The sequence below is a fragment of the Hydractinia symbiolongicarpus genome, chromosome 5 (genome assembly GCF_029227915.1).
Source record: "Hydractinia symbiolongicarpus strain clone_291-10 chromosome 5, HSymV2.1, whole genome shotgun sequence".
Classification (NCBI taxonomy): Eukaryota; Metazoa; Cnidaria; class Hydrozoa; order Anthoathecata; family Hydractiniidae; genus Hydractinia; species Hydractinia symbiolongicarpus.
Window position 1 is genome coordinate 16870843 of NC_079879.1, and position 12496 is coordinate 16883338.

General features: G+C 34.4%; 2 protein-coding genes across 5 annotated transcripts in view; both read right to left on the reverse strand.

Annotated features, from left to right (window-relative positions):
• Positions 1-249, reverse strand: part of LOC130645009 (uncharacterized) — a 54047-nt gene extending 53798 nt beyond the window's left edge. For 3 of the 4 annotated variants that reach the window (XM_057450843.1, XM_057450841.1, XM_057450844.1), the window contains exon 1: positions 72-248. In XM_057450843.1, coding sequence (XP_057306826.1) covers positions 72-157 — 86 coding nt within the window. In that variant the 5' untranslated portion in view covers positions 158-248. Of the gene's footprint in view, positions 1-71 lie in introns of all 4 variants that reach the window. The other variant, XM_057450842.1, reaches the window with a different exon arrangement.
• Positions 250-5873: 5624 nt separating this feature from the next.
• Positions 5874-12496, reverse strand: part of LOC130645011 (cyclin-dependent kinase 8-like) — a 30573-nt gene continuing 23950 nt past the window's right edge. The window contains exons 4-9 of the mRNA XM_057450846.1: positions 8322-8462; positions 8071-8128; positions 7830-7961; positions 7583-7726; positions 6966-7381; positions 5874-6442 (exon numbers count right to left, since the gene is read on the reverse strand). Coding sequence (XP_057306829.1) covers positions 6296-6442; positions 6966-7381; positions 7583-7726; positions 7830-7961; positions 8071-8128; positions 8322-8462 — 1038 coding nt within the window. The 3' untranslated portion in view covers positions 5874-6295. The remainder of the gene's footprint in view (positions 6443-6965; positions 7382-7582; positions 7727-7829; positions 7962-8070; positions 8129-8321; positions 8463-12496) is intronic.

Sequence of the window (12496 nt, forward strand, 5' to 3'; positions counted from 1 at the left end):
TTTTGGCTCTCTTCAGCATAATATAATCACAGTGTTGTTTTAACCTGAGATTGAGACTTCAGAAAACTTACCCGAAATAAGTAGCAACGGGATGATCGTCCTTACAAGCCGCGAATGAAGAAAGGTTTAAAACAATAAATATCGCCAGAAAATACATTTCCACAGCTACTTTGATATACTATCTCCTAGCTGCAGACCGTCTGTTCTGTGCCTGCCAACTGATTTCAACTTTGTTCAACTTCATCAGATTGCGAAAACGGCCTGTTTATAAACAGGACGGCCGAATTATGTACGCATGGCCCGGACTATGTCGTAGTGACCGGATTATGAACGCTGATATAATGGCTGGTCAGATAAAATACCATTGAAAACTAGGCATGGCGAAAAAAAAAGTCTCAACATAATTTTTCTCTGCAGGATAAAACACCAATGAAAACTAAAAAGGCATAGCAAAAAAAATAGTCTCGAAGTAATTTTTAGTATAAACTCCTCTTGTGAGTACATTTAACATAATATACTTTGGAAGTAACTAAATTTCACGGAACTAGATTTTGCGGATGGGTAGGCTCATTTTTATTTTTCGCGGGAATTGAATTCTGAGGATGGCCTAAATTATTAAACTGGCGAATCTCAAAATTTAGTTTCCACCAAATTTTGTTTCATTTGAGAACAACAACTTTCCCACCAGGGCTTTTTGCTTGTGACGAATGACATAAAAGCCCCTCGACCCCAATTATGTTCGTTCTATAAGTGAGAAATAATATAAAAGTGTTGTACATAGGCCGGCCTGTGCTGATTATGTTCGTTTTTAAGTAACAAATAATATTAGACTGCTGTACATATAAACAAGCCTGCCTGACTATGGTCGTTAGAGATAGATAAATGTTCCTTCTGGCACGGTCGCGCACACGCGCACGCACATCAAGTACTGATGTACTTTTCAGTATTCTCTGCTATGCAACCAATGTCCTGCGTGTTATACTTTTCCCCTAATTCCCGGATAAACAGGTGCGCGTCGTACCCTTTGTGCCCATTAGTCAGTGTACCTCTCCAAGCTATGTTATTTTTTATTTCCGTCTACAATTTTGTTGCCAAATATGGGGACAAAAAGGCACCCTTATGCAACGTGTCAGTATTCTCCAAAACCACTCCGTAAGACTTAGCTAGCTATATTGTCTGTTGTCCTGAGAGATAGAACTAGGATTAGCCCCTTATATCGCAACTTAGTACTTCTTAAATTTTTTGATCTAGTCATCCTTCAAAATATCCTTTTTGCCCATAATCTTGCCCATAATAGATTACCTATATATTAGTCTTGATACATTTGTAATTGATTTATCTCGCACCAAACTCGTGCTGGTAGATGGGGTTTAATTAATTTATCCCTAGTCAGGTCTACTTTTTATGCTTTAAAATTTATTCACTTTCACTTGGTAAAAGACTGGAATGATTTACAATTAATTTGGAGCGAGCTGGTGACGTCAATCATTTTTCACTGTGCAGGTAACTTCGGACACCTTGACACCAAATTGGGTAAGTTTCCCAAACCTTAGTCCCGGAATCCGTTTCGGAATTGGCGGGTTGATGACGTCTTCAAAAAACCTTTTGTCAAAAAACCATTTGTCAAAGGTACATCATCTTATACATTTTCTTGATCAGCATTGTAAGATCTATACGATGAAGGCAACAGGTAAATTTCTAAATAAAAAATTTTTGGGTTTGGGCGGGTCTTTGCTGATATCAGCAAAATTTTTAAACCCCTATATCTACTTAGGCGTTCTTCGAAAATATATGATCCTATACATTATTTTCATCAGTGTTTCAAACTTCACACATTACAGACAACGAATGAACTAAATTTTGCACTGCCGACGTCAGCAAAACATCTAAAACAGCATATTTTTCCATTGTCCCTTTGCCTACGTGAATTCCTCCACAGGCCATATCGACTAGTGAAAAATATAATGGTCTTTGTAAACATAACGTTTCGTAAACATAACTACGGAAATAATTCGTTAGGAAAGTATATGGAGCGACATAAAATAAAGTCTGATAGCAAAGCATTTCAGTTATTGTCAAGACTTTTAACGATGGACCCGACCAGGAGAATAACTTCAGAAGAGGCACTTAAGGACAATTATTTTCTGGAAGAATCTTTGCCAACAAAAGATGTCTTCTGTGGACACCCTATACCTTATCCTAAAAGGGAGTTTATCTCTGAGGAAGATAATGATAACAAATCAAATAAAAACAGTCAAGTTAGCAAAGGAAGTTCCGGTCAACAAATCCAGTCGAAACGGGTCTGCGTCGTTCCATCAGCTCACGCAAGCCAGGCAGATTACCAGGTAATGTCATAACGCTATTCGTGCCCAGAGCTGGAGTTACAATTAGCTAATTTTTACCAACATCAGCAAATACACAGATATTAGTCTTTTCTGGTTTGCTTCCGACTTAGTCAATGTCTCAGTACAATATGCATGATATTATTTTAGGAATAAAAACACATCTTGCTGCATTTTTCAAATCTTCTATTTTTTTTTAAACTAGCGTTTGTCGTTTCTTGCTACTCCTAATTTTGTCCCCAGGGTCTGTCGGCTTTTTTTTTCAAATGAGGTTGGCTACCACCGGTACTGTAGAAATTAATAAACGCTCCAGTTTTTTACGTGCATTTTTTTCAATTGCTTCCTTTGTATAGATGGTAAGTGTCCAGTTTGTCTTGTTTAAAAGAGTTGAGTAAAGCATGTAATTATCCCGAGATAATTTTTAAATTATTAATTTTATAAAATTGTACATATATTTAAAACCATGGTTGCTTCGATAGTTTTGTCTCGATTATATTCTCTCCGTTCTGTCTCGTTTCTTTGTTTACGCCATGTCGACAATTTTTAAACTTATCACTCTTAACAAAAAATCTTGTGGTTGTTTATTTGAGTTATCCCGGCTTACATTGCGATTATAAAATATATGCCATTGCATATTAAAAGCTCTATGCCTTCTTCGTGTTAAAATAAGAAAGTTTAACGAGTTGTCAGAGTTACGCTACCTTTTATTATTTTCTAAGCAAAATGTCTTACGCCACACGAGGCTTAAATACATTAACTTATGATATACGAAAGAGTTTAAAAAAACTAAATTGTTTTCTCTTGGAACATGTAAAACCTCTAATTTAGTGCGCCCTCTAATTAGTGCGGATGGCCTATGTTTCGAAAATCGAACAAATTTCCCCCCTCTATTTATTAATGCGGATGAGTTTTAAGGAATTTTCGATTCTCCTCTAATTTAGTGCGCTAATGGTCAAAATTCCCTCTAATTAACAAATTTTCGTCTTTAATTGTGAAAGTAAGTGGATCGAGCAGATACTCAACTGACCTTAAACAAGGTGGATTGGAATTGCCACCGGAATTTCACTTTACAATGTCAAACCAAAACCTTCGTCAAATGGAAGAAAAGACTTTAGCGGAGATAAAGAATTTCGAGGAAAATCGGGTTAGGTTCAAAGAAGCTAAAAAGAAGAAAGAAAAAAAAATGTAAAAAAAAAATAAAATGAGAAGAAGAATTGAAAAAAACAAACGAATGAAAAGTAGAAGTATCTTTTTTCACCTCTAATTAAATGCACTTGTGATCTTCTTTAACTCTCTAACTTGAAATGCTAAAACAAGGGTAATTTATTTCCTCTAATTATTAGTGCGGCATGACCAAAATAATTATTTTTTCTCCCGTACTAAATTAGAGGTTTTACGGTAGAGCAAGAATTTGTAAAAAAGAGAAAACTTACCCGGACACATTTTTGTGTTATTTATAAAAAAAAAGACAAAAAAACCTTTTATTTACATGCGCATATATAGGAAGATATCGCGCATTTCAAAATAATCAGGACCACTCACCCCACATTGTGTACCTGAGGTGTTCTTATTTTTTCAGAAATTGTTCTTATTCTTTTGTGCTTAACTATACAAGTTGATTAATTTTCGGGGAAATAAAATTATAAAACATTCAACACGCGCTCACATGAACAGAGTTGTTTGTTATTTTATATTTATGACACAAATCGAATCATACATCGAACGAAAAGGTGAATCGAATGTGCTTTCTGCAGTTTCCTCTACTTTTCCTATTTTTAACAATGATGTATCGTCCTATTCTATACATTTATGTGAAATTCAGGAAAACAACATTGTTTTTAAATTTAAAGAATCAGTTGGGAAACTTACTTCTCTTTTTATGAAGTTTCATTTTTAAAGATAGAAAAATAAATCGACTCGTCTGTGATTTGTTACTTGTCTGTGATTATCTGTACTTTTCTGTACTCGTCTGTGATTCGTCTGTGATTTGTCTGTACTCGTCTGTGATTCGTCTGTACTCGTCTACGCATTGCATGCCCCTTTCTGAACCCAGATTGTGTTTCCGAGTATATAGGTTTGCTTTTAATATTATCGCATATTTGTTGAAAAATAACACGTTTTATAACTTTGGAAATAATTGGTAAAATCGACACAGGTCTGTAATCAGACGCCCATGTTAGGTTATTTTTCTTTGGAATTGGATATAACTTCTTTGGAATTGCGGTTTTCCATAAACTCAGAAACAACTATCTGTTAATGCAATTATTAATAATGTTTCTGATTGGAGAAGCAATGATGTCTTCAGTTTAAACTTGCTACTCCAGTTGAATCAATATCAAGGTCCAGATAAGTCTAGGGTTGTTTTGAGTTCCAGAAAGGGAATTATTTCGCACTTGGAATAGAAGTTTTTAACAGAAAAAAATTTATCGCATGATAAAAGAAAAGAGTTTTTATTAAGAAGAAAAGTGAGCCATAGCGGGCGTACACAATGTGGGGTGAGTGGTCCTGATTATTTTGAAATGCGCGATATCTTCCTATATATGCGCATGTAAATAAAAGGTTTTTTTGTCTTTTTTTTTATAAATAACACAAAAATGTGTCCGAGTAAGTTTTCTCTTTTTTACAAATTCTTGCTCTACCGTAAAACCTCTAATTTAGTACGGGAGAAAAAATAATTATTTCGGTCATGCCGCACTAATAATTAGAGGGAATAAATTACCATTGTTTTAGCATTTCAAATCAGAGAGTTAAAGAAGATCACAACCGCATTAAATTAGAGGTGAAAAAAAATACTTCAACTTTTCATTCGTTTATTTTTTTCAATTCTTCTTCTCATTTCATTTTTTTTTTTTACATTTTTTTTTCTTTCTTCTTTTTAGCTTCTTTGAACCTAACCCGACTCTCCTCGAAATTCTTTATCTCCGCTAAAGTCTTTTCTTCCATTTGACGAAGGTTTTGGTTTGACATTGTAAAGTGAAATTCCGGTGGCAATTCCAATCCACCTTGTTTAAGGTCAGTTGAGTATCTGCTCGATCCACTTACTTTCACAATTAAAGACGAAAATTTGTTAATTAGAGGGAATTTTGACCATTAGCGCACTAAATTAGAGGAGAATCGAAAATTCCTTAAAACTCATCCGCATTAATAAATAGAGGGGGGAAATTTGTTCGATTTTCGAAACATAGGCCATCCGCACTAATTAGAGGTCGCACTAAATTAGAGGTTTTACATGTTCCAAGAGAAAACAATTTAGTTTTTTTAAACTCTTTCGTATATCATAAGTTAATGTATTTAAGCCTCGTGTGGGGTAAGACATTTTGCTTAGAAAATAATAAAAGGTAGCGTAACTCTGACAACTCGTTAAACTTTCTTATTTTAACACGAAGAAGGCATAGAGCTTTTAATATGCAATGGCATATATTTTATAATCGCAATGTAAGCCGGGATAACTCAAATAAACAACCACAAGATTTTTTGTTAAGAGTGATAAGTTTAAAAATTGTCGACATGGCGTAAACAAAGAAACGAGACTGAACGGAGAGATTATAATCGAGACATAAGTATCGAAGCAACCATGGTTTTAAATATATGTACAATTTTATAAAATTAATAATTTAAAAATCATCTCCGGATAATTACATGCTTTACTCAACTCTTTTAAACAAGACAAACTGGACACTTACCATTTATACAAAGGATGCAATTGAAAAAGATGCACGTAAAAAACTGGAGCGTTTATTAATTTCTACAGTACCGGTGGTAGCCAACCTCATTTAAAAAAAAAACCCGACAGACCCTGGGGACAAAATTAGGAGTAGCAAGAAACGACAAAGGCTAGTTTAAAAAAAATATAGAAGATTTGAAAAATGCAGCAAGATGTGTTTTTATTCCTAAAATAATATCATGCATATTGTACTGAGACATTGACTAAGTCGGAAGCAAACCAGAAAAGACTAATATCTGTGTATATTTTGATTATTCGACGCTGTATAATGCATTGTAGTCGATGGGCCATGAGATGAAGTGAAGTTAATTCCACCCGACTGTTGTTGTTGCTGTGCCTGCTGGTTCTGTTGGTGCGAGTAGTAACGTTTTTGTTGCTATTAAAAGTAAAGATCAATATAAGCCAATTTTTGTTACAAATAAGTTAGGACGCATTAATGTACCAATAAGCAACGACTAAGTTGGTTATAAATCACGAACAAAAAAAATCAAAATCAAGCAACTACAAAATAAAAAAAACAATCTGTGGACTCATTGACTGACTAAGCATGGTCATTCTCAGTTGGTCTTATCTTACAAGAGTTTGCACCTACAGATGATTTTTTATCAGTGTTTTATAAACAAGAAATCCGAACTCTCAGCTCTGTTACGTTAACTGCAAAAATATTGGCAGGAGGGGTTGATTCGCACCCTCATCTGTAATTTCTGTAATTTTTAAAGTTGTTGTTCAATAGACATGAAACTTGCAACAAATGTTGCCCAGACCTTAAGTAACTAACTAGTCAAAAAAATTTGCTGATTTTAGCATTTTTGGCAATGACGTCGTCAAATTTGCTGATGTTGGTAAAAATTAGCTAATTGTAACTCCAGCCCTGAGCACGAATAGCGTTATGACATTACCTGGTAATCTGCCTGGCTTGCGTGAGCTGATGGAACGACGCGGACCCGTTTCGACTGGATTTGTTGACCGGAACTTCCTTTGCTAACTTGACTGTTTTTATTTGATTTGTTATCATTATCTTCCTCAGATATAAACTCCCTTTTAGGATAAGGTATAGGGTGTCCACAGAAGACATCTTTTGTTGGCAAAGGTTCTTCCAGAAAATAATTGTCTTTAAGTGCCTCTTCTGAAGTTATTCTTCTTGTCGGGTCCATCGTTAAAAGTCTTGACAATAACTGAAATGCTTTGCTATCAGACTTTATTTTATGTCGCTCCATATACTTTCCTAACGAATTATTTCCGTAGTTATGTTTACGAAAATCTTTCAGTAATGTTGGATGCTCGGGCATTTTTGATATCTCAGGCCAGTCTTTCTCTTTTTAAAAATGGGGAAAAAATGAACACAATTTTTCGCAAATTTAATAATTTAATCACACATAAAATTTCTTAAAAGGCACCAGGTTCTAGAAGCTTGAATCTTTTTAAAGTATTAAAAAATGTTTACAAAAAAAACACAAAAAAGAATTAGTAAGAAGCAAGTGGAAAGTAAAACAAAAAACATGGAAAATCCATTTACCAAGAGGAAAACCCATAACGTTAAAGATTCTGTCCAATTGATCATGGTTGTAAGGGGTGGATGTTTTGATGTCTTCCTGTCGACAGTGAAAAATTGGTTCTGATGTTAACAGTTCTGCAAAGATGCAACCAATTGCCCAAATATCTAAAGAGAACAAAAAGCTGAAGTTCATGTTGTTTAACATTCCTAACATGAGATTACAAAAGAATTTGTTGGTGAAAAAAATACTTATGTCATGTCCATTCACCTATAGCTTTCGTATAATGTCTTGCGCCTAGGAGCAATTCTGGAGCCCTGTACCAAAACGTAACAACGACTGGATCAAGGTCAGCTAACGGCTTTAAAGGTGAGTTAAATAAACGTGCAAAACCCATATCAGCTAAAGAGGTTTTAAACATTAAGATAAAATATCCCAATATTTATTTTTGCACAAAACTTGAAATAATTTCACACACGGCTTCATGTTAACAGAGAAAAAAATTTCAAACCTATTTTAACAGTCCCCCTTTCAAAACCATCTCCCATAACAAGAATATTTGCTGGTTTCTATACAAAGAATAACAAAGTATTAGTAGGCTGATGCATCATCAGCAAAAGTAGTTACAATCTTTTTATTCTATGAAGAAGGGGCGTTGTTAAAATACATAATTAAAAATAGAATGATAATGGTTAAGTATTTGTTGTCACAAAAAGTAAACTAACATAATTACAGGTCAAAAAGACAACAGTGACAACATACCAAATCTCGGTGCAAAACCCAATTAGCATGTAAATAATGTATGCCATCAAGGACTTGATAAAGCAATGACTTCACCATACTTCTCGGCACTGGAACTATTTTCTTGTGTGCTTTTGATGTTCGATGAAACTTTATAATATGCTGTAATAAAAATATCTTTATAATAATACGAAGATTCTGTCTGTCTGTCTGTCTGTCTGTCTGTCTGTCTGTCTGTCTGTCTGTCTGTCTGTCTGTCTGTCTGTCTGTCTGTCTGTCTTACAAAGACCATTATATTTTTCACTAGTCGATATGGCCCGTGGAGGAATCCAGTTAGGCAAAGGGACAATGGAAAAATATGTTGTTTTAGATGTTTTGCTGACGTCGGCAGTGCATATACAAAAAAAATTGGCGAATTTAGTTTATTCGTTGTCTGTGATGTGTGGAGGTTAAAACACTGATGAAAATAATGTATAGGATCATATGTTTTCGACGAACGCCTAAGTAGATATAGGGGTTTAAAAGTTTTGCTGATATCAGCAAAGACCCGCCCAAACCCAAAAATTTTTTTATTTAGAAATTTACCTGTTGCCTTCATCGTATAGATCTTGAAACGCTGATCAAGTAAATGTATAAGATGATGTACCTTTGACAAATGGTTGCAGAGATATTTGAGTTTAAAGGTTTTTTGAAGACGTCATCAACCCGCCAATTCTGAAACGGATTCCGGGACTAAGGTTTGGGAAACTTACCCAATTTGGTCCAAAGGTGTCCGTAGTTACCTGCGCAGTGAAAAATGATTGACGTCACCACTTCGCTCCAAGTTATTTGGCCTTAAAGTTATAATTGAAATGCAATGGCTTAACCAAAGAAGCGAAAGAAAGAAAAGAGAGAATGGAACGAACCGAAAACTTCGCAAAAGGGAACGGAAACAAATAATTTCTTATTTTTATTTGAGTACAATATTTGTTTTATTAAAAAAATACATTCTGTAGTAACGCCCACACCTTTTTCCTATTTACTGACTTTCAATGGTTGAAAGTCAGTAGGTAGGAAACCTACTGACTTTCAACCATTGCACCCAACATTTTTTTTTTTGTTAAAAGTTAATCTGACTCCAGATATTGCTTTTTAAATATTTATTTCTCTTGCTGCTTGACTGCCATTTCGATCTTCTTCTTCGTTAAAAAAATTAAAACTAGGTCTTTTTTTGTGGCACGTGATCCTATTACAAAGATTTACGCCTCTGCTCGAATAAATAACTTTAATAGGCAAAATCAATTAATATGTCTTGGAAACAGAGTTAAAAAAAGTTCTACGAATTTCCAACATTGATCTCTATACTAACTTCGGTTTTAAAGACATAATACACAAACCCGAATTCAATTTTCGAATAGATCATTGGCATGAAAACGAGGCACTTTTTAGTAAACTTTGTAAACATATAAAATCCAGCTGGTAAGTGACCTGTGTTTGTGTGTTATGAATGATCTTATTGTTTGTTTTTTCTCAAAAATTGCAGTTTTTTCGTAACAAAACTACATCTCCTGTAGTTATATTTGTTTTGTACATTTGTGTTGTAAAAGAAGAATGCATATGTATTTTGCGATGGAGAGTAGCAGTCAGGAAAGATAAGAAGAGTCCGAAAGCAAGAAACTGTAAGAGATTGAAGTTTTATTTTATATACTAGCATTTTAGGAGAGCGTCCTCAACTTAGAAGACTAAAATTAAAGAAAGCTAAACTGTTGCTTCTACTACAGAAGCTAAGGGCAGTCTAGTATAAAGTTCGTTGTAGAGAAGTTTTGAATTTGCAATTTTATTTGACGAGCAAAGCTTAGATTTATTTCATAAGAAATCGTTTTAGATGGATCTTGAAACCTTTCCACCAACGAGCATTTCACTCCGACTTTACATATTGCGAAGTTATTATCAATGTAATATCTGGTATAATGCACTATTTAAAAGTGATGAAGTAGACCTAGTTTCAACAGATTACGGATATCAACAAAATGACGAAGGATCCTTGAGCCTATTATTCCTTCTGAGCAAAATCTTCTTCCAGATAATTTTTCGTTCCCTTGACATTACCCCCTGGAACTGACCTCTCTACAGCGGATAGGCTTAAGAATGGGTCATACAAAGCAAATTTTTTAAAGAATTTGTTTATATTTACTTAAGACAATGTTTTTTCATTTCAGAAGTCATAAGTGGAAGATACTAAATTGTCTTCGCAAAGACAAAGCAATTTCTCGATGTTTTTTGTCACGTCTTGAGCTTGTTTTAGTTTTGAAAGAAAGGTAGCATTCAATATATTGTCTTCACTGTCTTTCTTCCCTCAAAAGTAGTCTCTTGATACACCTTACGGTCGATTTCAATACGCCCTAATAGCCCCGGGATGGTTTTTGAAGAAATTTAAGCTAATTTTGGAAAGAGCCTCTATGTAGCGGAGACCTCTCTATAGCGCACACTCTTCTGAGGTCCCGATGGTGTCCACTACAGAGAGGTTTCACTGCATATATACAAGTAAAAATGTTGAAAATTTATAACTATACATATAAAAGTAATTGTTTTGAAAAAAACTAACATAGACTTAAATAATTTTTAAAACACGGTTAAGAAAAGGCTAATATCAAATAAAAGAAGCAATGTATATATAACACAAAAGGAAAGTTAAATTTTTCAAAAAGATCCATGATATAACTTTTTCTTGTGAAAAAAAGTGTGTAAAAATGTTGAAAATATATAATGCCCGTAAAATCAAGAGGTTTCATCAAAGTCGTGTTAAAATAACAATGTTTGAATTTTAAGTTGTTATTTTTTTCTAGGTGCTAATTTTCTTAAATTAAGCACAATACTTTTATCAAACAGCATATCTTCTTCATCGTCGTCTCTGTCATTTGAAAGTAGGGCACCCTTAGTTGTTAATGTCCTCAAATGTTTTCAAAATTGAACATCCATATTCTCAATGCTTTGACTCTGCCGTGGCTCCTTTGGGAGAGTTTTATTCAAGCTACTATCCACGTTTACTTCATAAGTTTCTGAAAGGCTCAAACATGGGTTCAACATTTAATCACTTTTGATCGGTGAAGGTTAGGGCATAGTAACGTTGCAAGAAACGTTGCTCAAAAAATCTAATCTTTTAAATCCTTTAAACGGTTTTGTTTTTGTTATATCAAGGGTTCATTGTGCGAAAACACTCTAATCTGGTTTTAGAAACTTTGTTACCACTTGTTGCCATGATGTTTTCTTATGTTTTGGTCATGGTGTGATTTTGTTGTTGCGTTCCATAAACATGGGAAACCTTCTATCTCATTGATGAAAATCTCTACATCATAACTTGTTACAACGTTTTATCTACTAGTAGTGACAAAGCAATTACAATATATTCTTTTTATGCTGGCTGTTTTTTCTCTTCTTGTTGTTGCAGCTCTTGTGGATAAGTAGCATTTATGAAATCGTAACCTGCTTTACAATTAGTCAATTTGAATTACTTTATTAGTGATACAGACTCGAAATTCCATGTTTTTTTCTTTGTGAAAAATTGCAAGGATTTCCTCCTCCTTTGGTTCAACATACAGTTGGGCTGCTAGTGCATGGTAGCGTTGTAAAATGGCTCACTTAAAATGAACTCTTGTTTTAACCAATATCTCTCATCTTATTTCCAAGCCGCCTAGTATCAATGGCGACCTTTTATAATGGCTTGATGTAAACTGAAGTGTCACTGTTGCCTCTCGATAAATGATATATTTTGTAATCTTGAAAATTTCCCGCGGTAGATGGTCAACAATCCCTTCCTGTTAACCCATATACTTTAATTGCGAAAGGGTCAAACACATTTCCAGTCTCGTGAGAACAATTAAGATTTTGGCCCTCGTTTGGTTTCCACACTTTTCTGTGTATTTACGGGCATAAATAAGCCTTGCATCAAAATTCCTGCGCCGAAAGCTCCGTACCTTCTCCAGTTCCAATGAAACAAACCCCTAAGAAGCACTGGAGACGAGAGCGCGTGCAAAATTCTGCAAAAACCTTCAGGTAAAAACCTGAAGGGCGTTATCAGGACCAGGTTATGCGCTAGTAATTTACTGGAAAATAGAATAGAAAAGATAGGTTTAATTTGTGCGAACCTTTAAACGTACATAAAAAATTTGATGAATATATAAATTGGCCGTTAAACATATATATAAATTTCCTCGTAT